General features: G+C 41.3%; 3 protein-coding genes across 6 annotated transcripts in view; all 3 read right to left on the reverse strand.

Moving 5' to 3' along the window:
* The window catches only part of inpp5l (inositol polyphosphate-5-phosphatase L), an 18,119-nt gene extending 5,952 nt beyond the window's left edge, over positions 1-12,167 (reverse strand). For 2 of the 3 annotated variants that reach the window (XM_019885209.1, XM_019885208.1), the window contains exons 1-7: positions 12,060-12,167; positions 7,810-7,851; positions 7,275-7,375; positions 6,926-7,013; positions 2,116-2,179; positions 1,601-1,704; positions 1,352-1,404 (exon numbers count right to left, since the gene is read on the reverse strand). In XM_019885209.1, the coding sequence (XP_019740768.1) occupies positions 1,352-1,404; positions 1,601-1,704; positions 2,116-2,179; positions 6,926-7,013; positions 7,275-7,375; positions 7,810-7,851; positions 12,060-12,152 (545 nt within the window). In that variant the 5' untranslated portion in view covers positions 12,153-12,167. Of the gene's footprint in view, positions 1-1,351; positions 1,405-1,600; positions 1,705-2,115; positions 2,180-6,925; positions 7,014-7,274; positions 7,376-7,809; positions 7,852-11,017; positions 11,497-12,059 lie in introns of those variants that run through there. The other variant, XM_019885210.1, reaches the window with a different exon arrangement.
* A 226-nt stretch (positions 12,168-12,393) lies between these two features.
* Positions 12,394-22,271, reverse strand: gpat4 (glycerol-3-phosphate acyltransferase 4). Its single transcript, XM_019885207.1, has 13 exons — positions 22,148-22,271; positions 20,995-21,537; positions 19,564-19,633; positions 19,178-19,478; positions 17,367-17,441; positions 17,080-17,169; positions 14,842-14,935; positions 14,628-14,743; positions 14,453-14,508; positions 14,220-14,305; positions 14,023-14,151; positions 13,873-13,952; positions 12,394-13,502 (listed from the first exon to the last, which is right to left on the reverse strand). Exons 2-13 carry the CDS (start codon positions 21,160-21,162, stop codon positions 13,394-13,396), a joined length of 1,374 nt encoding a protein of 457 aa, XP_019740766.1. The 5' UTR covers positions 21,163-21,537; positions 22,148-22,271; the 3' UTR covers positions 12,394-13,393.
* A 739-nt stretch (positions 22,272-23,010) lies between these two features.
* polr3d (polymerase (RNA) III (DNA directed) polypeptide D) lies at positions 23,011-27,525 on the reverse strand. 2 transcript variants are annotated; one of them, XM_019885090.1, is made up of 9 exons: positions 27,456-27,525; positions 26,328-26,490; positions 26,203-26,246; positions 25,963-26,117; positions 25,745-25,866; positions 25,506-25,662; positions 23,697-23,944; positions 23,470-23,622; positions 23,011-23,318 (listed from the first exon to the last, which is right to left on the reverse strand). In XM_019885090.1, the coding sequence occupies exons 2-9, from the start codon at positions 26,487-26,489 to the stop codon at positions 23,205-23,207; spliced, it is 1,155 nt and encodes a 384-aa protein (XP_019740649.1). In that variant the 5' UTR covers position 26,490; positions 27,456-27,525; the 3' UTR covers positions 23,011-23,204. The 2 variants fall into 2 exon arrangements, with proteins under 2 accessions (XP_019740649.1, XP_019740648.1); XM_019885089.1 differs by having other exon boundaries at positions 27,366-27,489.
* Positions 27,526-27,915: the final 390 nt, after the last annotated feature.

Genomic DNA, 27,915 nt, shown 5'->3' on the forward strand with positions numbered 1-27,915 from the left:
AATTTATTCTTGACATTTGAGTCAATTTCTAGGATTAAAGACTCCTGATCTTTCGTCAAAATTTTCATAATTCCGCTCAAAACGATCCCAGAACAATGAATTTGCGAGACGAACAGGCCGCCATGAATCAGGTAAAACAATATGTTACATGCAATTTGATTGGTCCAATCGCTTGTAGTTAACCAATCGCTGGGCCGTTTATAATCGAGCTAAGACTTCCGCAACAAATCATGCCTTCAGTGATCTGATTAGTTGAAGCTTTCATACACGTCCAATCGCAGGGCTGTTTACAAACGGAAAACGGAGAGACTGTTCGGGAGAGCTCGTGAAAACTCGACGATAAGGTACCTGACCGCCCCTAAAATTTTCTCAACGGATTTAGACGATTCACAAAAATGATCAATTTAAGAAATAAAACGGCGGATTTCCGCGGATCCGCGGAAAATTGCCATGTATGTTGGCGTTGGTGTTGGTGTACCAAGACAACCCCAAAGACACTATTAAACACCCGTCATTTGGAAACCGTGCCCTGGTTTTGTTACTTTGGAGCTACAATGTGGATAGCGTGTATGCCTCTCGGGCAAAGATTCTGGATTTGAATGTTGGCTCCGACCTTTCCTTGTGGTGTTTATTTTACATGTGATGTTACATGTTTTTGCTGGGATTTTTCCAGGTTCCTCCCACATTCCAAAACATGCAAGACAGATGAATTGAAGACTCTAATTTTGGTGCATGTGGACATACTGGCGTATCCTGATTGTCGTAGACAGCTCAGGCCTCACTGTGCCTGTTTGGAAATTTGCCTGACCGAGCTGCAATCTGCCGGCAGTTCCAAAGTATATGTCCTTTGACATCCGCCTGGCACACGGAACAAATTCACGGCTGAAAGTCGATCTAAACTTACGCCTCCTCAGACCACGTCACCGCAGCCACCGGCCGAAGCGGCATTTTGTCAAATACAGATCACAATTATCTACCAAGCATTTTTGCTAATTTTCATACTTTTGGGGTAAATGTGACCCATGATTTTTGTTTTTAAAATATCTGGAAGACTACATGTTCCACCCATAATGGTCGCATTCAGAGATTTGCATGACAAAATACAAACAATCCGGAACAGTTGGCAGCTCTGGTAATTTAACAAAATTTTCCAGTGAAGTAGCTACACTCAGTGAGACCGTTCAGTCTGGTGCAGTGCCACAATAATAAATATATTTCTAAATGGATAGCTCACTGACATTGTCAATCAAAATTGATTGTGATGATCTCCTGGACTTAAGATGCTGTGGCCGGCAGGATTATACAGTATGTGCATGAATCGGATGAGCAGGGAGTAGTCTGATGTACGTACCGGTCATGGATAATCCAGCGGGTCCTCATGAAGCCCTTTCTGGACCATTTGAACTGCAAGAGAGACAAATTAGCAAGAGTCAGTAAACAGCAGCCAAACACATAATTATTGATCCTTTCACATAATTTATCTCATCTCCCTGTCAGAGCAGCCAGACAGTCCCTTCATCCCTAGTAGACTCATTTGTTCAAACATCTCCCATTGGGCCAGACATTACTCCCAGCCTAAAAAATACACACAAACACTCACATCAGGCCAGAAAGTCTTTGGGAATTTTTCTTTTTCCATGGTGGTGACCCCATCCAGCGAGCCCACATACTTGTCCAGTCCCGGCACCGCTTTAAAGTCCTTAACTGTGAGAGGCAAAGACGAAGAGGAAGGGACAGGCGGCTGTCATATAAAAAGAGTGAGGAAACATGCAAACAGTAATCAATAAACTGGTGTTAACCTCATCAGTGCGGCATACGTGATGAGGGGGATCTATAAAGGAGCCATTAGACTGCGACTATCTGTTTGGGCCAAACAGCTAGTGGCAGCTCCATGATGTTTATGGTTCTTCCATAAGCTTTTTTGAGGAGCTTTTTCATGCCTAACGTGACTGGAATATGCAGGTGGAAAATGACTCCTTTAAAATTCCGTCACTTTGCAAATGTGCGATGGGGTGGGGGGGAAGGGAGTTGGGCTCTAGCTATTTGTGGTTAATCTTAAAATGCACTTTCTCCTGCTAAAGAATTTGGCTAAGTCACAATCAAGATTGTTTTTACCACTGAAGTCATACTGGCGGATGTTCTTCAATGACTTGTGGATGAAATACATGCTGCCCAACGCCTACATGCAAAAGAACAACACAAGAAAGAGTGAAGTTATAAAGACTGAAAATCAGCAATAAATTTATCCTTCAGACATACTGTAATATAAATTGACCTTTAAAAAAAGATGCAGCCCAATGGCACCATAACAGACAGTGTAAACGTCCTTAGCATGCAAATGCAGTTTTTCCAGATGCAAATCATTTCAGAGGAGCAGTCACTAGGATGTAACTGCGCATATTTCGTTAAACATTGACAATAACTATTTTGTTAATGCAATGAAAGGACTTACATCAATTGCAACAAAGGATTCAAGTGTAAAATTTGACACTGGTCCCAGTCTACCATTAGAACACACCCTCAGCTTGATGCACCATAGTCATGTTTTTAATATAAATTCTCTACTTGAATGCATACATGAATGCATGTGTTGTGTGCTACTTGAATTTGTAATATGTGATACCAATGTAACATAATATCAACATAACTATAAATTACTTTGAATTATCATCATCATATACTGTAGCGTTCGGTTCCAGTTATTAGGACAAGACAACTCGCTCTTTATTTACTGCAATTGCAGTGCCATTTCTCCAAAAGAAAGTATATTGTTAATAGTTATATGAATACATACATACTGTAGTTAAATTACACCAATCAGAGTACACATCTGTGATGTTGGTCCAGATATTGGTTTGTGCATTTGTATACCTCATGAAGTGACAGGTGAGTGAGGTGATCATTGGCATATGATTGAAAGGTGGCAGGCTGTTCACATTTCATGAAGGCAAACATAAACCTGAGCAGCACATATTGTTTCAATTCAGCAATGCTCGACCCTTACAAACTGCTAAAGCATTGACCCATAAACAAAAGGCAAAAAGTCACTGGAATGTGGCAACAAAAACAGTAGAAATCATCCCAAGCCGACAGCTGAGCAGATGAACTGAGATGTTTGTTTCGCCATTGTGCGAGGCTTGCACAATGACTGATACTGTAAGATTGTTTGTTACGCTGCCAAAGACACCTACAACTTAATTCAAGAGACTTAGACCAGCCCCCCCCGGAAGTCCACTTCAGCACCCAATCATCCCCAACATGGTCTGACAATTTTTAATGTACTAACTGCCTGCTCCACTGATCTGATTAATCATGTCCCGCGAGATCAATAAAGACAGAAGATTAAAACAATTTAAAAGGTATTAAGAAGGGGGCTTGCTGCTGTCTGCCAACACTGCTCGGAGGGACTGGCGGCAAAAGAAAAATCAGCCATTGCGTGAAGGGCGTGACGGACCACTGTGCAAGACCCCCCCGCTCCCAAAAGACATCATCACTCTTCTTTGCCAAAGTCATTCTCATTTAACAAAACAGAGGCGTCTGTGTGCTTTGCGTCAGTGAACAGCAATTTGGGAGCAACTTGTCCAAACTCATGACTCGAGCATGGACAGAAAAAGGGTTGTTAATAAAAGCTATATACCAAGAACATTTGCATCAACCATTTTCACCAATAGTTAAAGCCGACACGTGTCATTACATTCATCATGTTGCGCAATAAGTTCGAAATTTGGCCTAGTTGAATTTTAATAGTGCAAGAAACTGTGCATGCATTTTGCTCCATATACACTCGAGCACCGATCTTCATCAATCAGGTATGTGCACAGTTTAATAAAAAATATTGACTTACAAGTGATTTTTTTTTTTTTTTATCAAAACACCATTTGTACTGAAAATGCATGCAAGTCTGAGCCCACTTACTTTTGCAGCCTGAAAACCACCCCCACCAACACATACACACCCTACACCCCAAACTCTCGCTCTCTCTCAGGCATGTAACTGATGATCTGCACCCAACGGGAAATAAATTGAAAATCAATACAGGTGGCACGAACCTAATGAGAATGAGGCTACACAGCATGGAGGAGCTGGCGATGCAAGATGTCTCTCAGGGCAAAGAGTGGAGGGTGCGAACACTGGAGTGCAGGGGGAAACTTAGTCCCAGCTGCCACCGTGGCCCCACACTTTATTTATTGTGTACGAATGGGCTCGGATCAATAGTTTTAATCTGGACTTAAATGTATTGACTCGGCCCTGTCACCCGCACACCTGGCCATTGACTTTCTCCCTTTGACTCCTGGTGCCTCAGCCAACAAGCACAGCCAGTGACACCTGCTGTCAGATTTCGGGGCAAAGGGAGGAGTATCGGTTAATAGTTCAAGAAAGGCATTGGCACTTTCCAGTGAAGTGGGGGGTCAGGGCTAGGACTTGCAATTGAGTGTAGTCAAAGGGTTTGAGCAATGTTCTCTTCAAATAGTTAAATAGATAAAAAGTAGAGCAAAGACCTGCATTCATGACAAGTCTGAATTCATGACGAAGGACTTTGTGGACTGGTGCCAGCAGAATCACCTCCAGATCAACCCTAGAAAAACTAAGGAGTTGGTTGTGGATTTCTGCAGGAAACAGTCCTCACCTGCACCGATGAACATCCAGGGTATGGACATAGAGAGGGTGACCTCCTACAAGTACCTAGGTGTTCTTCTCAACAATAAACTGGACTGGTCTACTAATACGGACACCCTGATTAGGAAAGGACAGAGCCGACTCTTCCTACTCAGGAAACTGAGGTCTTTTGGGGTTCAGGGGTCACTCCTTAAGACTTTCTATAACTCGGTGGTGGCCTCGGCCATCCATTATGGCATTGTCTGCTGGTCAGGCAGCATCTCGGCCCGGGACAGAAAGACTGGAGCGACTGGTCAGGAGGGCCAGTTCTGTCCTGGGCTGCTCCCTAGACACAGTCCCTCCCACTCCTCCAGCCCGCCCTGACAGCACTAGGTAGCTCCTTCAGCCAGAGACTGTTACACCCGCACTGCAAGAAGGAGAGATATCGCCGCTCGTTCCTACCAACTGCTGTCAGGCTGCTGAATAAAACAATAAAATGATGTGGAAAACAATTGTAAATAGCACAGCCACCTTATCTATAGGGAAGGTCTACGTCCCAACCCTCATCTATGGCCACGAGCTATGGGTCGTGACCGAAAGAACGAGATCCCGGATACAAGCGGCCGAAATGAGTTTTCTCCGCAGGGTATCTGGGCTCTCCCTTAGAGATAAGGTGAGAAGCTCGGTTATCCGGGAGGGGCTCAGAGTAGAGCCGCTTCTCGTCCACATCGAGAGGAGCCAGATGAGGTGGCTCGGGCATCTAATTAGGATGCCTCCTGGACGCCTCCCTGGTGAGGTGTTCCGGGCATGTCCCACTGGCAGGAGACCCCGAGGACGACCCAGGACACGCTGGAGAGACTATGTCACCCAGCTGGCATGGGAACGCCTCGGGATCCGCCAGGAAGAGCTCGAAGAAGTGGCTGGGGAGAGGGAAGTCTGGGCTTCCCTCCTAAAGCTGCTGCCCCCGCGACCCGACCCCGGATAAGCGGTGGAAAATGGATGGACCTTATCTATATTTATATTGCACTTAATTGAACGGTGTACATTTATTTTGTGAATGCAAACACTTTGTTTTTCTTCTTTCTTCTTCTACCCATAATCTTGCTGCTGTAGACTGTAAATTTCCCCAGTGTGGGACAAATAAAGGATATCTTAAGTCAGCAGCTGAAGAAATGAGTCTGTGGGTTCCAGGCTGCCCTGTGACTCATACCGAGGATCTTAAAAAAAAAAAACAAACAGAAAAACACATTGCAACCAACTGTAGGTTGATTGTCAGACAGTTTGAAATGATGAAGGCCATGGTGATATGACTCAAGCATTTCTTCTCCCTCTGCAAATATTGAACAATTGGGTTTGGGTGGTCTTCAAGTGCCCACTTCATACTGCAGATGTGCTCACATTGCCCATGTCAAAATCCACTTTTGCACTCCGCCTGAGACTGTCAGCACATGACAAGTGCACTGCATTTAGAATGAATGAGAGGAGTCGCCTCCCTGTCGCAGATATTATCCACACCGGATCGAGCCCGCCTCCAGTGCAGAGTTACTCCTCTCATTCACCCCAAGGTCAAAAAGGTTAAGAACACCTGGCTTGTAGTGTACACACCTACACAGAGACTATTTTAACAGAAAATGACTGACTGCATGATGGTGATTACATCGGAATTCAAGGGCTTTCATTTACAAACCTAAGCATAAGAGGTGATACAGCTCCAGATTGGAAACACACGCGTGCACACACACGCGCGCACACACACATGCACACACACACGCGCGCGCGCGCGCGCACACACACACACACACACACACACACACACACACACACACACACACACACACAAAATTAGGGCACAAACTCCTGGATCGGCTTGATGCTCACCTGTTGCCTGTGTCTTAAAGTTGTCATTTAAGATTCATACTTTATTCAGTGAGAAATAATGGCAAAAAAAATAATCTCTCTAGCATTTAGGGGTACCCATGGTAGTGTTCAATTGGGGTAAGGATCTTAAGGGCATCTTGGGCAGGGGGGGATTCCACTGTAAAGGATCACTGGACCAAAACGTTTGACAACCCCTAAAGTAATCATAAAAAATTTAAATATTAGGTCTTGACATGATTAAAATCAATGATATGAATTCATATGTCCTATTTATTAAATGTGACATATACACACTTGATAATATTGGCAAACAATCAAGGGTTCACTTTCACAGCATGTCACGACAGATCCTGCACTTCATTTTTTACCGAGGATGAGGGCTCCATCTAGAGGAATTTCCTGAGAACTACTGCACTGTCACAGCGTTCGCACGTTTTTCTTTCTTTCTCACCGTGAAACTCTCTTCTGTTTGAAACTGGTTGTCCACGTAAATGCAGCGCCTGTCAAAATCTTTTAGAGCTTCACAGGACTCAATGCTCCTGGAAAGAAACAGAGCAATTATGAGCAAATGTGGCCAGTCTGCATTGCTTCATTAAAACGTTTTGCAATGTTGGTTGGGAAAATTATTCACTTCGTCATGAGTAATTTACACTTTTGAGCAAACAAGTAGAAGAAAGTTTAATTGACTGAGAATGGAAAAACATTTGATGATGCCGCCCATTTGGATGCAAGACAACGACCCCTTCTCTGTGATCGAAACAAACACAAACAGACGGGTTAGTCATCGCTCATTTCCCTACCAAAAGAATTCTTCTGCGTGGCCCATGTTGACCATGTACTCTTTCCCTCCCACCTCCTGAAAGTGCAGGGCGATGAACTGTGGCTGGTAGGTGCGGATGGTCTGTTACACAGAGAGTAAAATGCTACAAATTACATACGAGTCAGGAGAGAGGAAAGTCACATTTGTTTGTCACAGGAGGATCATTTTCCACAGTGTGTCAGTCAGGTGGAAATTTTTGGTCACTTAGTTTACATACCAGGCCATGCGTTCATTTCTTATCAATGGTCAACAGTATCTGTTTTCCACAGTGCATGAAGCAGTCATGTATGTAGAGTGTGAGCCATATCACATGTCATGACTTTCTGCAAGTAAATCAGCTTTGAGCTCAACTGAACAAACCCAGATTCACACTGAGTAATTTGTAAAAGGAGACAAGATTATTTGATTGACATTTTTTGTTTGGTGACCATGGCTCAGTAAAGGTTAGACATGAAATGAGAGTCATATGGAATGACGTGAACAGTCTGCATGTGGGAGAGATCAGTCAAATTTACCTTGTATAACTCCTGCAGCCATTCATTTTGTATTTCACCGACCTAAAACATGAGATGAGATGCAATGCGATAATTAGAGTCAAATAGCTCATTGTCATGCAAATTTGGGGTAACAGTTACACGTTTACAATATGATGAGACCCCGATGAGAGCCGTGTCAACAATAAAGTTCAGTTTTGATCAACACTGTCTGGAGATATTCAGATTATATGTATCACTGTTTTATTTTACCAAGAGCCGTTCGCAAAATATTAGTGACGCTGTACAGCTTTACACCACTGCACTACAACCCCAAAAAATACAGTAGTTAGATTGACAGCTATCTAGGCAGTGTCAATCAAACCCGACCCATGTTAGATTACAGGCAGTAGTCAGGATTTGTGAAAAACTGCATGGATCGGTGAATCCAAGCCTCTAATGGCCGATTGCTCACCTTTTGTACATAATTATTCTGGAAAGGGAGTAACATTTTACCCCAAAGGGTTTCTCTTGCATTACAATTATGGATCTCATGACATAAAGCATAACCATGAGATATTGTGCAAGTACTCATAACAATGAGGCTGGTGGGTGGAGTTTGCAGTGGTGTTGAGCTGAATTGCAACATCCTGAAAGCGGCTTCATATTATATTTTGCCCCTCTTTACTTGTTTATTTGCCAGTGTCATGCACATACCGTCGCGACTCTATTTCTTTTTCTGCAATGTCAAGCACAGCCAAATGAGGGATGCCACAGGGATTGGCCGGGAAACGACTACTTCAATTTCTCAACAGCTCAAAAAGGCACATACACCCTGTTAAATCCAATGTTACCTGTGCAAGGTCTAGCAAAACACTAAATGACAGAAAACCCCACCCAAGCGCATGGTTAGACTGCACTTTGCACTAGACTTGCACTCGGCACAAAAATAAGGCCCAATTTTGACGTAAGAAACCTCACTGCACCATGAACACACCATTCCAACAATCAAACATGGTGGTGGCAGCTTCTTGGTGTATGCTGCTTTTGTTCAGCAGAGACAGGGAAGAAGTTATGGCTGATGGGAAGATGGATGGAGCTAAATGCAGGATTATTTCAGGAAAAAAAACTGTCGGAGTCTGCAGAAGACCTGAGGCTGTGATGGAGGTTTACCATCTCACAAGACAATGATCTGAAACATAAAGCTCAATTTATACAATGAAATGGTTCAAAACTAAACATGTCCAGGTGTTAAGATGGCCAAGTCAAAGTCCAGACCTGAATTCAATTGAGAATCTTTGAAAAGATCTGAAAACTGATGTTCACAAATGATCTCCATCGAAAATGTGGCAAAAGGTCAAACAGTTCAAGTGTAGTTTAGTGTAGTAGTGTACTACACTTTAAAAAAAAAGTAATTTGTTTATCCATTTTAAACACTATTATTCCTTTTCAGGGTCACGGGGTGCTGCAACCTATCCCAACTAATTTCAGGTGAAAGGCGGACTCCCCCCTGAAGTGGCTGCCAGTCAGTCAGAGGGTACTTACAAAGACAGACAATCATTTACACATACATGCAGTGAGTGGGACCCGAACTCACCCTGTCTGCACACAAGTCAGGCGAGTGTACCGCCTCACCATCAGTGACTATAATAAATGTCAGCTTTATTTAACTCAGTGATTCTTTGGCATTCCACTAATACCACAATTTATAAATGACTACCATTAATTATTGAGGAAATACTTTCAAATCTGAGCTCCTTAAAGTTGTGAGTCTCATTTTTGCTAACCCTGTTTTATTGACCTCAGGAAGACTTATCATTATAATGATGATGATGTTGAAGAGCTATCAGATTTAACAACAAAACCATCAAACCGTGCCGATATCCTGAAAGCTGGAGGAATATTTTGGAGTGTTTGTTTATATGAATGGAGGCGGGTGGTATTCAACTAAAAAAGCTGAAATCCCCCAGTTAAGATTATCATCTGTTTACATATCTCCCACAATGGGCTCTTCTAACATGTTTCCACTGGAGCTCAATCTGGCACCCGGAAACATGGGCCTGAGCCAAATTTCCATGAGCATAATCACTTGAATCACTTGACCTCGCCTCGAACTTTGTCAGTTCAACCGGAACTAAAAGCTATTGAAAATATAGCTGGAAATGTTATAACCAAATTTCAGATGTGCTAAAACTGAAATACATTGAACTGCATGTTGGATTTACAATAGACTGCTAACCAATAGGTGCAAATAACTATTAGAAAAATAGGAAAACTCTTTTAACCAAGAACATACAGAACCACATGTATCTACAGTAACTAAAGTATTGGGACACTTGACCATTACAATTAAAGGAAGTGAACTATCAAGATAACAATGCTGTATTTTGCTTGATACTGTCTGAGTGATAGTCATTTAAGAATACTTGCATTATGTTTTAATCATACTGATGGGTAATGGTAATATTTTTTATTTACTCAACTAATTCAGGCAGTACCGAATGTTTTTGATATTATTGTGCATTCGGGTTGTTTCGTTTAATCCCAAAAAATAAGAGTTGCGCCTCCACACCGAGCATCCAAACTATTCACAAAAAGGTGGAAGCATACAATTGTCCACAATGTCTTGAAAAAAAGCTCAGTGATTTGGATGTGCTTAGACTTTTAGCCATGTAGTTACAGCAATGCTTTAGTCAGTTAATTAAATGTCTTTACAACACTTGGTAGTTATTACATTTGCATCATAGTTTATAATAATTCAAATTTAAAAATAAAGAATTTTGTTGGGAAATATGGTAAAACCCCCATGTTTGTGAATAAACTACTGTACATCTGGAACTTGTGACGTATTTCAGGTCGTGACGTGTTAAACGTGCTCACTCACGCCAACCAGGTCAACATGTCACCAGCGACTTGATTATTACCGCCCTGCTACAAAAGATTAACTGAAATTAACCCTGTAGAGTCGAGTCTTAACTCTACCAAGTGGAACTTCATTACGAGAAAAAAGAAAAAGGAAAAACAAAATTGGAACTGTAATATAACGTAATGTAAAAACACCTTGGATGGGCGTAACACGTATAGGTGTGCGCGTGACAATAAAATCGTGACGTAGGAAAGAAATGGCGCCCATTCGAAGTAGTTTGCTTTAGTAGTTCTACGTAACATTGCCAACATTAATCAAAATCAACAATTTCGGACTATTTTGTGTATTTTTTTATTGTATATTGGCAAGAGCCGGTTTACTTACATTGTCGAAGAGTGACCCGACATTTGCGGTGACAAGAAGCACCTCGGTGTGTGTCTCCATAGTCCAGACCAGTCACATAAAACACGCGCGTGCACACTCACTTGGCAATCTCTTTCACGATCAGGCCTATAAGGGACTTCCTCAGCAGCTTAGAAAGGCTTATTGTGAGAACCAGAGTAGTTAGCGCTTAAAATAAACTATAATTGAAGTATAAAGGTCCTGAGCCGCTTTCTGGTCCAACTTGTTTGCTTACAACAGGCTGTGGTCGTGGTCTCCGGTTGTCAAAAGCAGCAGAGGCACTCACTGCCATCATCGAGCGCAGCCGGAGCCACTAAAATATTCAGTATTCTTCTTGCGTAAATCTCCAAGTACCCCACAAGTAAGCTGACTAAGCCAAAGCTGTTAGGCTCAACCTGTTCCGACCACCTACTAGTACTAACAGCAAAATCAAGTACAGTTGCGTTATTGAATTGGCGCTCCGCCTATTGCGCTGGGCATCTTCAAGTCGTCTTACCGTCACCACAGCAAATTTGAACGCAACACACCGAACGACGTCAATATGTTGACATTACGCGGTCGTCAATTATGTGACGCTCACGTGTTTTATTACAACGGGACAAAAATGTATAATATCGAACATGTCTACGGTTTACGGAGTGATTTAAAAAATAACGGAAGAACGTGAACGCACCACTCACACGACGACAAACACACCGCTGATCTGGAAAAAAAACAGGAAGTAGTAATTTTCTTTTACCAAAGAGATTTGAATGGAGCCTTCACCTCTACTTTCTTGTTTCCCCGTTTAAGTTAAACTCATAGTTTTAAACGTTTATCGGCGATACAATCTGCCCAATTTCCTACCTTGCAACTCACTGTGTGAAGCCCAACATCATGAGTTTTCTAAACGAATTTACAAACTATCAAAGGTTTAGTGAGTTTCTGCGAAGAACAGATTCAGGTAAAGCCTGCAAAACAGCAAACGCCTTAGTATTCAGGACGAATGTTAGCGGATTTAATAGCTGTGAAACCCTTGTCTTACATGGATTTGTGCAGTTTCAGCTTCAGCAAGCACCCCGTGACGTTTCCATAGCGGTGTTGGGAGCTGTTCAACCACGTCCATTTCCATCACCATTTCACCCTTCTACAAGCAGAGTGCAGTCTATTCTCTTCCTGTGGGAAACAAATGAATTAAGTTGTGTGAATCACCAGCCTGAAAACAGTGCTTTGACAAATGGGTTGGAAAGATTCCCATGTTTTTAGACGTGAATTCCGGAATACAGCACGAGCATTATTAAGTTAAATGTCTTATTGGAACTAAATTAAATCATTATGAATTATGCATTTCGAGTAAACTCACAGTCAGAGACAAATAGTGACATCCTTGAAGGTTTATTTTTCATAAACATATTTGGTGTAATCTAAATGCGGAGTTCATGTTGGTTGACTCCAGCCTGAAGGAGACCAGACTACAGCTACTTTCTCTTTTTGAAGTCTGTCCAATAGGACACATATCACCAAAGCAAAGAAAATAAGACAAAGCCCTCCAGAGTTGAGTTAAAATAAATTAAACCAATAGGTGGCTAAAGGAGTCTGTTACAGGGTGTAACTAATATTAGCTGCTTCCCATTCCAAGTGGGTTGTTTAGAGACCCGTTGTAATTGTTTAAACCTGCATGATTACCTGTTCACCATGGGCATTGATGATTGAGATGCAAACATCCCAAGTATGTTCTTTCACTTGATATATGCCGACTTTAGATGGAACAGGTGCAATATTTCCACTTCACAATGTGAGCATTCAACACATTCCATGGAAAAAGAACCAGCAACAAGAGTTCAGGAACGCCAGCTACTGCTTTTGTAATAACAGGTTATAAGTCTTCATGTAAGACACAAAGCTGAGAATACAGGATTCTTTCTCTTGGAAAAAAAGAGCTCATAAAAATAGTTTAAAATGTAACAAAGTTTGGCTTTATGTCAAACACAAGCCAGTCATGCAAACTCTCAAAACATCATCTATAACTCTGTTATATACCCAGGTAGAATCAGGGTTAACTTAAAATATGACTGAGATACAAACATGGTAAAATAATCTTACAAATCTGAAACTTAATGACATATATTACAAGTTTTCCCTCAACCACAAGGAAGACATGGCTCTATCTCAGAGCACTTCTACTTTTCCATTCTAATCCAGGCAAGTCTTGTTTCATGTAACTCCAATGAACCTGATACAACGCTGCAAACAGCATACGTCGGTGTGAGGCAGAGAAAAGTTGAGGAACCCCAACTGGAGAGGTTGCACAGCTGACTTCATTTGCAGTCAGAGCTTCCCTGTGAGGGCTTTGAGCCGATCCACCTCCTCGCTAGTCTTTCAGGAGCGACTGCGATCCTCTTGGGTGCCCACCAGCATTTTACTATAGAGCTTCTGCTGCTCTTCTTTGAAGGTATCTTTTACCTTTCCTCTTTTCAGCCCCCCATCCCTGCAAAGAAGGATTTATTCAGCACATTTTTGCTGGGTATAACATTCTCCCACTGAATAACCAATGGTAAAAACATTTGAAATATGTTAGCTTTTTAGAGGATTAACATCATCAAGGGCTGAGCTATTGATTGAGCAAGAAACTGCTGAAATCATCAAGCAGGTAGGGTAGCTCACATGCTGATTACAATAATGTTTCGACTATAAGCCACAATTTTCTCCCCGGGCAAACCGAAACAAAATGGGATTCATATGCGAATGGCACGTTGTTCGTACCTTGTCTTTAACTCACATCGATGTACGCATTCAACAGCATGGCTGATGTGCGACCTTGATTAAAAAAAGAAAAATGCATGATGAGACTGTCTTACCATAAAAGGTCCACTAATCCTCCTTGTCTGGCAATGGCTGCTTTTACCCGATTGGCAAACTGTACAGCATCCTCCCCTTCCTATGGAAAATATTGATTCACGTAAGCATGCATATTTGACTTAATAGCACAATTAAAGTCAGAGTTGTACCTCTCTGGACATAGGAGGAAGATACCACACACTGCAGACAATGGCCCAGCTGCTCATCATACGTAACAGGTAATTGACCATTCCAAATTTGCTGCTATTCCAGAAGGCATCGCCAAATCTGGGATCATACTGCACAGGATATAAAGATTCAAATGACAAATTACAGTAAGGACGTAAGACAAAAATATTTCTCCCACCTTGATAGCGACTGGGTACACTGTGCCGCCAATTTCAAAACTCCCTTTTTTAAACATCATAACTGATGTGTTGTTAATGCATGTACCTGCCAGCAAAAAAAAAAAAAAAAAAAAGTGAGACTTTGTTACAAACACAGACTTTATTACAAACACAACACTGACAGACTTTATTACAAACACAACACTCTTGTGCTTTAAAGAAACTCAAACCAATAAAACAGAATCAAACTGACCTTCAGGAAATATAAGAATGGGAAGTTTAGATTTATCTTGTGCATGGTCACTCAGCCTGTTATGCAAAGAAAAAAAACATATCTAACTATCTTCAATTGATTCTTAAATTTGGCTTGATTATCAATGACAATAACAACCACTATAAAACATGTTGACAAAAAGTAGCAGTTCTACCTGTTGGCCACTAGATGTCTGTCTTTGACCTCTGAGCGCTCAAACCAAATGTGAGGGCAGGCCTTCACCATGGATCTCTGAATGATTCCCATCAAGCCCCCATGGATTTGGCCCACCTGACACACACACAGACACACGTACATGTACAAATGTAGATATAATTGGAGATATAATTCCAAAAGAGAACTATTATGGAAAAAGAGACAACACTTACCATTGCATAGCAGCCATCACTGGCCAGAATTATGACATCAATGGGTGACGTGTGGTTGGCGACACATATTCCTCCATTTTTGGGTTTATTCTCACTACAAGTAAAAACAAACAAAAAAAAAAAACCCGAGGTGAGCACTTCCTCTAGCGTGCATCAACAATCATCAACTCAAACCACATGCGGTTGAAAGTCATGATGATGCAGTCACACATCAATTCAGTTTCTTTTACACAATAAAATAGAGAGGCAGTTCTTTCTAAATAGCAACAAAGTAAATCATGTTGATGCAGTATATCATCTGACATGCAGCACTTGCACAGACCCACAGACACAGATTGAATTACAAAAGACCATCACTGACTGGTGTATTTTTATCATCGTGCCACAGAGTGAGTATGTTACAACAGGCCTGATATCTCGCGCAACAAACCAGTGTCATTGCTTCATCTGGTTCCCGGCGGTGGTACTAATGCATTGCAAAACATGCAAATTAAACAACACAAAATTTTAATTTTCACATATCCATAAAGTACGCATTTTAATTGGGAAACAACAACCTTTAGAATGACTCCCAATCACGGTGTAGGATCATTCCAAATCACGGTATCGTAAGACATCAGCAGGTTTGCCGTGAGAAATCATCAAATCTCACTTCATTTAAACGCTGCTTGTCAAAGTGAATCAAAAAATAAAACATTTGCAAAGATCTGCTTTTACTTTGGAAAGCAACAACAGAAATAGTAACTGAATCAATTCCAAAAAGGGTGGTGAGTACAACAGCAATCCTCCTCATGTATTATTGCCTGAATTGTTATATGGTTATCTTTTTTAATCACTAATAAATACCGAAAGAAAAACAAGAATTGGTGAATAAACAGTACAGGAATCTGAGGGGAAATGGTTTTGCAATATATTTGAATGCTATCAATTAATTGATGCAATAAAACGATAGGCTCATCCTATTCTAAAAATATTCGCTCATGACAGCCCTAATTGAGAGAGTAGTATTTCAGTTCAATAGCCATTACTGTATATACTTTGTGCCATTTTTCAAACATAAAATGTGTGCCTGGGCACAATAAAGGGTTGGGAGAACACCACTGTAACAACAGCCATGTTACAATTCCTCCTTTCAGAACAGTGACATTTGCTGAAATGGCTAAAATCAGCAACTTGCTACTTGGCTTAAATCAGATGTGATTTTCAAACAGTTAATAGAAGGCACATTACTATTGAGAGTTTTGTGCGTTGTCGAAACCAATAAGATGTCACATGTATATGTTTGAGTCTATGGCAAGCGCTTTCACAACCACTCATTTTCTGGCTGCGTGCTAAACCCACACCCTTGGCTCCTCACCTCAGAGAAAAGCCATCTGGCATTATGTAATCTTATGGAGACCGTAGTGGATGAGGTATGACGGGGAATAGGTGAGGGAATGTCCACATGCAAAAGCCAATGTGACAAAGGACGCGGCCATATAAGTACTGCAAAGCAATTAATGCAGGTACCGGTAAAAATTAGGCCTCTTTTCAATAACTTCACAACGTTCACACAACTTGCCAATTATTGTTCACACGTGTGTATTTTGAAAACTTATGGACATAAAAGTTGTTTATATGTGTCTCTAAACTCCTAATCAATACAATGTAGCACACGTAAAGTCATGGCTGCAACCGTTAAGATATTATCAAGCATCAAGTCATTCTTCCTTTTGTGTGCAACGTGTCATCTAATTTCCCTGCCCAAAAGATGTAATAAGCAGAAACAACACAAACATTATTGGTGCAATAAAAACCTGTTGTAAAGGGCAATTACAAGATCACTGACAATAAACAAGCAGCAACATGACCGCAGCCACTTCAACACCTGTACTAGACTACAACAAAGTGCAATCTTTTACAAAGATAAAAAATAAAATAAAAAGATTTGAGTCTTTTTTTTAATTTTCACAGAAACACACAAAGTAAAAGGACTTTTTTCAAAACAAGTTTTCCTTTTTTTCCATCCTTGCTTTATTTCTCCGGATACCAAACAAGCAGATAATGAACAAATAAGTGTGTTGTGATGGGCATAATCCCTTCTTATTGTTTGAAAGGTGATGATGGATCATACGTCTGCCTGCATGTACACCAACACTAGCACATGATCATCCATACAATCATAGACACCCTCAGGAAGCTCAGGTTATCCCAAACCATGCCGGGGATAATTCCTTAACCCACAATATTTCTCCTTACCTGTCGTGGTATGTTATGATAGCCGTCAGCGCTCTGACACATATTCTGTTGCACATAAGGTGGGCCTTTTCACTCAGGATGCTTTTCATCCTGCAAAAAGGACCACACAACGGTAATGGTTACTTGAGTCATGTTTCCACATAATGACACTATTCAGTTTGTTTTAGCATGCTGGATCAGCTGAATCAAATGCGACCTCACAGCAGTGTAACAGAGTTTTAACCAGCCAACGAATTCAGCAAAAGATGAAAAGATCTTTTTGATTAGATAGAAACAGACACGCATACCTTCCATTGGGCAGTAAGCCGATAAAAGAAGTGAGGAATACCAGAAGGCCAACACCAGTGAAGGCAAGGGTTACCCTGAAACAAATAGGACAGATGCGGGCTATTGACAACAGCGGGACAAGTAACAGCATTTCAATAGAAAACAGGACTGGGACTCATGCAAGTATGGGGAAGCTCTTGCTCCATCAGACAGAAGTTTCTTACAGTCACTGGTCATAAACAGACCCTTTAAGAGGATTTACTGGGCTGTGTTTGAGGTGGCCAATAAACAAAATTAACCTGAAACAGTTTCAAAGAGGGTGCTGATTAAATGGTGTGAAGATTTGAGATTTCTGATGAGACACAAGCGTGCATTCATGTGGGGGGGAAAAAAAACATCAACCAAAAGAAAGATGTGAGTCTGTGTTCATGTGGCCTGTTTTGCCTCCACTGGAAACTGGATGTGTGCGAGCCAGGCTCAGTAGTGAGTCACCAGTCACTATCTGTGACACATCGTATCTGTCGCAATGGCTACTCAATGACAACGTTTTAATGCGCGATTATGAACTCGACACACTATTCACACATCTTTAAAGACAGGTGTACGCTACTTCACTCTTTACACGTTTTTCTTCTGCCAACACAGAAAAACAGCACACTCACTTGTGAAGCTTCATTAGGTACGCTTCACCATCCAATAGGGCTAACTGCAGTGCAGACTATATAGAAACATCTGCCTTCTGCCTGGAAATAATGGTCATTTCATGATCATTCATTCATAAAGTTTTTCCCGTAAATAAGAGTCTGCGCTGCACTGGCCTCATTAATTATCAGCATATAAAAGCATCCTTTTCCCTTTGGGGAAAAAAATGAATCGTCAAAAATTTTACGATTTTACACAATGCCTGCAGAGCAGCCACTCTTTACAAGATGAAATTTACTGTGGAAGTAGCGGTGGGAGTAAAAAGAGAAAGCGCTGCTACATGCAACACAGAGCATTCCAGAGTGAAATGAAAGGAAGCTCAACATGTCAACACTGACCTCGCAAAGATTACTGAGGGGGATAAGAGATGGATAAAATATATATTATACATAAAAAATTTGGGATTTGTACAAATGACCAGCCCCCCATAAACATTTTACTCCGAATGAAGGCCAGTTACTGCAATGAAGCATATAAACGCCACCCAGCCACGACAAGATAGAATACAGTACCAAAGTAAGTTGATAGAACTGCACCATATCACGCGACGAGGTGCTGCAAATTTTGAGCTAATGAGTAGCTAAACACGGTAACCACAATATTAGTGTTGTACTTCAGAAGTCTGCACGTTTACCTAATTGTCAAAACCAGGCAGCCTTGCCACACATGAACTGCAGTTGCCAAATCCCGGACATTGCTCGACAGTTCAGTGAGTTTGGGCCACGTCGCTTGGGCTGCGGGGGTTCAACTCGTTTTCATAACGGCAACAGGTCTTGCTGCTTTTCAAACTTTTGCTTTCAATGGAAAGCAAAAAGGGCTCATATCTCAATAATGAGATGGCACAGTGTCTCAGTGGGCAGCACTTTTTCCATCAACAGAGTCCCAAACAAGCATGTTGCTTTTTTTTTTTTCTTTCTTAGCTCAAATGAGATGTTGGTGCACTAACAGCAGTTCCCAGTAGCACAATTACATCAGTTAGTGTTACTTAACAGTCAACATTTATTTATTACTCCAATGGTAGTAAAATAATGAAGAAGAGGATTAGCATTAATCTGTTGACTTATTTGCGTGTTGTCACTGTGTGGGCCAAAGCTTGATCAAACATTTGTATTATGTGCACAGTCAATACCTGAGAGGTAAAAGGATGCCGTAGCGGATCAGCAGGCCCAGTCCCCACAGCACAGTCAGCCTCAGGCTGATGTAGTGGAAGTTGTAGTTGCTACGTGTCAACAGATTCCAAGACTCCAACTCCTCTGCCGAGAACCGCTTGGTCACCTCGTCATCCATGATGCTTTCCACTCCTCTTCGAGCAAAATAGAAGATGTCCGACATTTCAAACTCGGGCGCAGAGTCCAGATCTCTGTTGCTGCCACTGCGCCGAATCTCCTTAATCTCTTCTTCCAAGGAAGTGGGATGTTTTGCAATGATAGCTAGAGCCATCCAGAGGAGAGTGATGTCATCAAGAAGCACACAGGGCACGAACACAGAATGAAACCCAATAATATTCAATCTTACCATTTGAGTAGGGTTTATACAAGGGATGATTCTTTTCTTTGGCTCCTCTCTCCATCCTCAGCGTGGCCCACTACAAAAATAACAGTGGGAGAGTACAGAAGAGTTGAAAGATTATTACACATCTTATACAGAATCAACGTGACAGAGTCAAATTACATTGGCGAACATTTTATTTCTCCAGTCTTTCTTTTTACACATGCTAAAAGGTTTACAAGTTGCAATCACGTATGCATTGTTGCAGTCTACATCAATGCAAAAGGCCTTCCTTTAAGCAACAACAGAACGGACATAAATCTTCTGAGAGAGGAAAAGTACATGATGTTCTCTTGAACGTTAGCCAAAATAAGTTCGGGACGTCAGCAGCCCACACAATTACATTTGATAGTGCAACATAACGAGGCGTGATACATCTGAATGTAACAATGGCAGCAAATTCAGTGAATATTAACGTCAAGAAAGTGAGTCAAAAAACAGGCTCAGGTGAAGAATGTTTGGCATTGCTTTGACTGTCTTATGGCGCATTCAAAAGCCATTCAAAAAGTTGTTCATTCCATAAAAGTCAAATCTCACCGGGGAAATTACTTTAAATCATTTAAATATGGTCACAATTTTCACAGAAGTGTTATTAGAGGAATCGACTGCCGTACGTGAACAACCTGAAAAACCTTGATTCAGTTTCGTACAGCTTGTCCTTTCCACAGTTTCCACATTCCTGATGTTTGCTATTGGAATTTCGAGCTCAGGAAATCTGCACCAGTTCCCACTGGCTCACTTTTTTTCTGGCATATTTTTCTGTTTTCTTCCAGAATTTACTTCAAGAACTCACAACCAAATAATTGTGATCATACACTGATGTACGGCAAGTATATTAGTCCCATGTTGGAGGAAGGCAACAGTTTGATGCATTTAAAGCAGCTGGAGCTTTGACATACTATAGTTAGTGACTATAGTTAGGGACAAGCTCCACCCCCCCCCCCATTACATAACAGCAGGCTGCAATGTTAATCCATATCCACCACTGTAAGGCATGAACCATGCTTACATGCTTCATAAAATAACAAGTGAACATCCAAAGTTAAACACCCTTCCTCAAACACAATTTTTATTTTCAGAATATATGCCTATTTATTACATTGTCTATAATCATAAAACTTACAAGTCAACAGCAATTCCAGTGAAACAAATAAAATGCCACAATGTGACATCCCTTTGCAAACATCTTCCTGTTTGCTCTCCATTACATGTCTGCCAGGCATCTTGAAATGGTGATTAGCTTTTGTTTGTACAGTATTTCATCTCTTCTATTTTAGTTTGTATGACAGTTTGGGATGTTACGACATTACTTAAAACTTTAAATTAATGATTGGCCTTGTTTAAACTTTCTAAAAAGTCCTTATTTCGTGTGTACAACATTTTAGTGTGAGTGCTTACCTCAAAGACCTTTAACAACGATTTCATGTAGAGGCGTCTGATGCCAAATGATACCCCAAAGATGGCTGGCACGATGATGAACACAAGCAGCAGTGTGAACCACACAGTGAAGGAGATACCCAGTAGGATACACACCAAGCTGTCGAAGGGGTTAAAGAACAGCTCCATTTTGAAGACAGCTGAACAGTGAGGTCTTCTGGATCGTCCCAAGTCAAGTCAGATGGGTAGAGTAGAAGTCTTGGGCTCCACGCCTTGGCCTAAACTGGCCCTTATCTGGCATCAACACAAGGTCTTCATAAAGACAACTTGGGGATGGATCTTCCTCTCACTGCACAGAGAGTGGAGGATCATCTTAACGCTGCCATCATGGGCAATATTAAAGTAGAAACAGGTCCATCAGTCTTTTTAACTGTACGTAATATCCAGATGTCCCTGTGGTTATAGCACGTGTCACATTAGGGAGATGTAAACAAAAAACAGGTGGACTCAGCAGGTAGCTCGACAGCGGTGAAGATCCGCTCTGCTCCTCAGTGGGAGGTTGGCCTGGAAAGAATAAAAAGTTGATCAAGATCATGTCTCAAAATACTCATGTGAATGTTTGTTCAACTTGACATCGTCGATGTGTTTGTTCGTACCGGTCGAGGTTTAACCATTAACCATGGTTGAGTCATTACGTATTTGGTGTTGCAAAAAACCTTAATTGGAACTAGATTTGACATGTTACTGGCGTGCCGGCCTGCTTCTTCTCTACTGATGATTCAGCGAGACGGCTAATGACATAAGCTCGGCCACGGTTAGCTTCTTCACTAACAGGCACTCAGCTAACATTTTACACCACCAGTTCTACCACGTACCAACGTAATTAATGTTCCTCATTGCAATCATATGATGCTCGGCAGTCTAAGGAGCCCACTACGCCATCAGCAACATGGACCAAAGTCTGTTTTAACGAGCCGTATGTTATACTGGATCTGATCCCAGGCGTGCTATTGCTCTTTGGGTTGGTTAGCTTTTGCTATCGGCCACGACTGAGAATGAACTGCTGAGCCAAGCTTTTGTTGTCAGCGTGGATTGTCTGACTATGTTTATGTGGAGTGAACCCAGTAACTATCAAAACGCATGTTAAGGATGAAATAATGGATGATAGACCCACCTTCTGGCGTGACACCGGTGCATCATTTGTCTCTGTCCAGCAGACTGAAATCAAACTCCACCCGGCGTACAACGTGAACAGACTACAGGCCACTAGTCGGAGCCAAGCTGTCTGCATTCACACAGCCAGCCCAGGACATGGACATCTCTACAGCGACACCACATGCTTAAAAGGGGTACTACGTTACATTACATTACGGCTAATAGAACAGCGTGTGGATGTTCTGATGTTGTTGCCATGTCAACATATTCGGATCAGGACTTTATCAACCTAAACCAATAAAGTGCTGACTGATGAAACTTATAAAACATAGGACATATCTGCGAGTAATAATTTTAAAAAATGCTTCTTGGAAAAGGTTATGGGTTTGAATCTGGGCTTCAGCCCCTCTGTGTGGAGTTTGCATGCTTTCCTCATGCCTTGCGTGGGTTTTCTCCGTGTATTCTGGTTTCATGCATGGCAACTAATCTGAACGCTTTATACTGTCCCTTAGAGTAAGTGTGAATTGTTGACTATGAATGCCCTGCGACTGGCTGGCAACCATGTCAGGGCGTACGCCATCAACTGGCCGAGGTTACCGGTTGAAATAAGCTCCAGAAGATAATTGCCTCAGATAATGGATGGATTATATATTTAACCTGATTTCATTATTCACCTTTTTGACCCATTGGTATGCTCTCATGCACTGTTTCAAAAACATTTGAATTTCCTTGAAGTGAAATTGCAATATGTGGAGTATACGCCCGCAGTATGCTTTGATGTTTTTATTAACTACTATTATTAAAGAGCCTTTCGTACTAAGAGTAAGATGTGAAAACATGATTTTTGCCAATCGGGTAAAAAAAAAAATACATCAAACATCATTTAATAGAAATTATTTTATTCACACATTTACACCCATGTACAGTCAAATTATTGAAGATTCGAAATATGGCAAATCACTGAATTTTTCAATCAAAAACGTTTTGGTCTTGTTTCAAGTTTTACAGTTTAGTGTTAGCACACTTTCATATGACACAACAGAGCAAATGACCACCATGAAGAGTATCAACGATCATCACCTGCTTTCCAGCAGAGATTCAAAATCTGGTGAGCAAACCATTTTGTGTTTGACATTTCCTAACACAGTCATGTCACCTGTTCGTGCCTCAGTGTCAACAGAAACCAGTTCCTGAAACAAATTAAAAAGACAGACACGTGGTGTGGAGTTCTCATTCAGTAGTTTTATAATTTTAAAAAAATGGAGTTTAGTGTCGTTTATGTAGCATGTAATGAAGACAGACAGAAAGTGATCAACCTGAATGATTTATCTCCTGTCATACCTGAAGGAAAGAGCATGATGCTCCAAGCGACACATCCAGCGTGATCTGTCCCATTATGAGCTGCACCCGACCGGACTTTCGCACCAGCATTTTTCCAACAAGACCCTCTCGCAGATCTTTCAAATTACAGCTGTTATCTTCATTTTGCTCCTCCTATTAAATATGCAAAGCATACTTACACATAAATGTCATAATTTTATTACTATTTAGTCATGACATTTAGCTACCTGAGACTCCGTTTTCAGGAGGACAGATTGACCGTCCTCAGATTTCACCTCAGTTTTTATTGGCTTGTACTCCTTGGTAGGCGGCTGGCCAGGCAGCGTGTCGGGCAGTTGCATGAAGAACAGCTCCTCACCTTTGCTCAGACTCCACTTGTGAAGAAGATCCGGCAAAACATCCGGCTCAGGGAGTGGAGGAGGCTTAAAGGCAGCCTCAGTCTTCTTTATTGCTATTTCCTTGTGCTCTTCCTTCACTGAAATTAAAAAGGATTGCCTTTTCACACCTTTCTAACAGCATGAGAGTATTAAAAAAAAAAAAACATGAGCAAGGAACTTTGAGATGTTTAATATTCAGTGGCGCGAGTGAGTGAGCACAAACGACTAGTATAATATTTTGTAAAACATACAGAAATCCCACACTATATTGATGTTCAAACACTGCAGACCCTCACTTCTCATGGGTTTCTAATTGGAACTTATGAATTTGAATTCACAAATTCTCCTGTATATAACAGTATTGGAAGCCTACCTACTATGTATTTTAGTGAATTTGGTCTTCTGGAGAATTGTAAATGCATTTACCCCACCGCCCAGTGACAGTTATGAAGATGTAGAAAATGTGCGCGCCTGAAAAATGCTATGACATTTTTTTTCTATTGGTATCAAGACATGTAAAGTACTGGCATTTTTATGGGAAATGTTCACCCCCTTGTGGAAACAAAGAGGAACTTCAAAGATTTTGTTAATGAAGTGAGAGAAACAGCTGTCAAAGGAATTAGGGATACTGTATCTGTGTTCTTACTTTGCTGAGTGGTGAATTAACTAATTCAGTACCAGCCATTTTCAGACCCGTTTAAAAAAAAAGTCCTTTAAAACTCATTCAGTACCAGCCATTTCAGACCCGTTTAAAAAAAAATTGACTTTCAGTCTTGGAAAAAAAGCAAGGAAAAAAGAAAACCGAAGTACATGGGATTGAATGTGTGAAGTCTGAAAAGACTGTCTTTGGGAGTGAATGAGTTAAAAACACAAGCTAACGAGAGACAGAGGTCTCCTTATTGCTTGACAGGTCTGCAGACTCAGGTCAGATAGTGGTGCCCTCAGTTCAAACCAAACATGGTGAAGCAGCATTTATCCATTACGCTGCACACAAATGGAATACAACTCTAACCTCAGTGAAGTCAGCCTCAATGACAAATGTTTTTAAATCTCAATGAAAAACTTTCTTTCCCCCTCATAAGTGCAATGGAGTTCGTTTAAAGCATTTTAGTTTTGTTTTAATTTTTTACATGTACATTTTTTTGTAATTTTAGTAAGATGTCTATTATTTCAGTTAAAACAAAACAAAACAAAAAAAAAAAAAAACAATTGGGCACTGGACCGCTGCCTGAGACAAGTGTGCTAGACTAGCGAGCTGATCACAGGGTCCCATACAGCAAGTCAAAGGTGGGCAATTATTTGAACGGGCCATGCAACTTCATTGTATTAAATATGTATTGAATGTATTTTTGTATCACATAGTAAAATAGTATAATTTTAATAACATGGCATTGTGTAGCCCTGGTATAATTATCTTGTTTTAATTAGGATATAAAAGTGAAAGATGAAAAAAAGTTATATAAAAAAGACATATCTACAATTCCAGAAATAGATTTTGGGGGGGAGGGCCTATCTGCCATTTACAGAATTTTGTTTCTCTCAGCAGTTACTTAATCTTTAATGGTTTGAAGTTGTGAAGGGAGTTCACACATGTACTTCTTACTGTTAACCCGTGAGATCATCAAAATGAGAATGTGAACTGCAAAAGCGAGTAAGTACTTTCCACTGCAGGTTCCATGGGATCATCCTCATCCATCTTCTCAATTTTAATAGTAGGAGCACTGAATTCCTCCTTGAAACCCCATCCTGACACAGCAAGAGGAAGTTGGACCGGGCAGCTCCTCTTTTCACCCCTCAGGAATGGATCATCTATAAACTGAAAAACATGGAGGGGGGAAATGGAAGAATCAATCAGTAAAAGTATAAAATAGTGCATATAGGTATTAAACGATACATACGCCATCTTGTTCCAGCTTGCGAAGGATTTCTTTGGTCTCTTCCTCAGTTTCTCTCTTCTCTTTTTTGATATTGATGATGGGGGATGGTCCTACGCTCGGGGCATCTCGTTCACTTTCATAAGCTATTGCATATTTAAATAAACAGGGAAGTTAGTTAATCATACGATATCATCCAAACCCAAAACATGGTAGTTACACATGCTACTGTAAATGCCAACCTTTTTTTCTGATTGATATTTCTCCTGGACCCTGTTCAAAAATAGAGTGGGACTGGATCATCTCTGGGCGACCACGGCCCCTGCCTCTCTCTCTAGGACCTCTGCCTCGGGTCGCATTCATCCGCTCTCTCTTTTGCACACCTTCATCCTTGACACTTTCAAACATAAATCACAGTCAAGATTAATCAGAAGGGCTTTTACATATTTCCTCCCACCCCTGTAATCTTATAGTGAACTTACTCTTCTCTAACTTTCCGGCCAATAATGTTTGGTGTGAATGTTTTCTAGATGCAAAGAAAAATAAGATATTATGGAAAGGGGAGGAAAAGAGACCCTTTCAGTCAAATATTTTGGGGAACAGATACCTTTTTCACTCCCCCGAGGGTGAGATCTCTAGAACGCATCGTAGGAAGGCGGCCCCCAGAGATGGCAGCAGGTGGTCGGCGGCCCATGAGCTGGCTCCTCCCGATTCCTCCAGGTGGTGGCATGCGATGACCACTGGGATCACCTGTGCCTGAATCGGCCATCCTTAACAGACAATTAAAAAGTAAAAAATAACGTGATAGAAATTAGGTGACGCCACCTGCAAGCCACAACATTTCCACCCAAGTACCAAAAAATAATACAGTACATAAATTCATCCATTTTCTGATTCGCTTTATCCTCACAAGAGATGTGAGGGGTCCTGGAGCCTATCCCAGACAGAGACTAACAACCATCCGCGCTCACACGAGGGACAATTTAGAGTCTTCCATTAACCTGCCATGCATGCTTTTGGAGTGTGGGAGGAAACCAAAGAAAACCCACGCAGGCATGGGGAGAACATACAAACTCCACACAGGAAGGCCTGAGCAGGAATCGAACCCTGGACCTCTGCACTGTGAGGCGGACGTGCTAATCAGTCGTCCACTCTTCACTATGAACTATTTCTTAAAGAAAAAAAAGTTTACTGTGGCACTGTGAAATTGTAGTACGCCCTAATACAGAACAATAGATCCATAAAATATTCTGGCTTTACAACAACAATAATGTTCACTTTCCAATAATGAATCAGTTTTGGCAAAAATGTCAGGTTTGTGGGCAGACATTTGTACAGTACTGTATCTGAAAAACAAGTGTCCAAATTTAACTTAAAAGTAAAATAACCCAATTACCACTGTTTTGCATTTAACATATATTGTAGAGCAAACATATAACGCATATTTCGAAAACAAACAACAAAAGAAACAGCCTTCAGTGACAAGTCGTGGTTAACATGAACTCATGCGGGAACTACACAGTACACATTGAGAATGTATCCACACACGTGGCCGACATACACGACCGGCAAACACCGGCGACAAGAAATGTCTTATTGTTAAGCTTGTCTTTTGACATACACAGACACACGTACAGAAACTTACGTTAATGGAGCGTATTTACCCCGAGACGACAATAACTCATTTGGGAGAAACGTCACGACATACAGACTTGCTTCAATGCTGCTTACTCACACGCCGTCCCCATGTGACTTCCGGGTGTCATCAGCCGAAGTTGAGGCGGTTTACCGCTGCGCAAACCGACGCATAACTCATTCCTGAATGATCCCATATCAGCATTTTTAAAGCAATGTTTATCTAGGTCACACATTTTACGTTGCAAATACCTCCAAGAACACCGAAAAAAGGTCTCTCTCTCTCTGTCTCTGTCTCTCTCTCTCTCTCTCTCTCTCCATCCATCCATCCATCTATCCATCCATTTTCAGATCCGCTCGTCCTCACAAGGCTTGGGGGTGCTGGAGCCTATCAGGGAACACCCTGAACCGGTTGCCAGCGAATCGCAGGGCACACAGAGACAAACAACCATAAGTGCTCACACTCACACCTAGGGACAATTGTGAGAGTTCCATTAACCTGCCATGTGTGTTTTTGGAATGTGGGAGGAAACCAGAGTACCCGGAGAAAACCCACGCAG

This window comes from Hippocampus comes, unplaced genomic scaffold, assembly GCF_001891065.2.
Source record: "Hippocampus comes isolate QL1 unplaced genomic scaffold, H_comes_QL1_v1.1 scaffold45, whole genome shotgun sequence".
NCBI classification, from domain to species: Eukaryota; Metazoa; Chordata; class Actinopteri; order Syngnathiformes; family Syngnathidae; genus Hippocampus; species Hippocampus comes.

Bases quoted from the DNA above. Each gene is read 5' to 3' on its own strand.
- gpat4 (XM_019885207.1), bottom strand. From the start codon at position 21,162: ATGGAGCTGTTCTTTAACCCCTTCGACAGCTTGGTGTGTATCCTACTG. The intron at 17,442-19,177 runs GTATTGACTGTG...TATTTGTTTCAG, and splicing joins GGCATCCTTTTACCTCTCAG to GGTAACCCTTGCCTTCACTG. The intron at 14,509-14,627 runs GTAGAACTGCTA...TTTGCATAACAG, and splicing joins AGACATCTAGTGGCCAACAG to GCTGAGTGACCATGCACAAG.
- polr3d (XM_019885090.1), bottom strand. From the start codon at position 26,489: ATGGCCGATTCAGGCACAGGTGATCCCAGTGGTCATCGCATGCCACCA. The intron at 25,663-25,744 runs GTATGTATCGTT...CATGTTTTTCAG, and splicing joins GCAAGCTGGAACAAGATGGC to TTTATAGATGATCCATTCCT. The intron at 23,623-23,696 runs GTAGCTAAATGT...CATATTTAATAG, and splicing joins TCCTGAAAACGGAGTCTCAG to GAGGAGCAAAATGAAGATAA.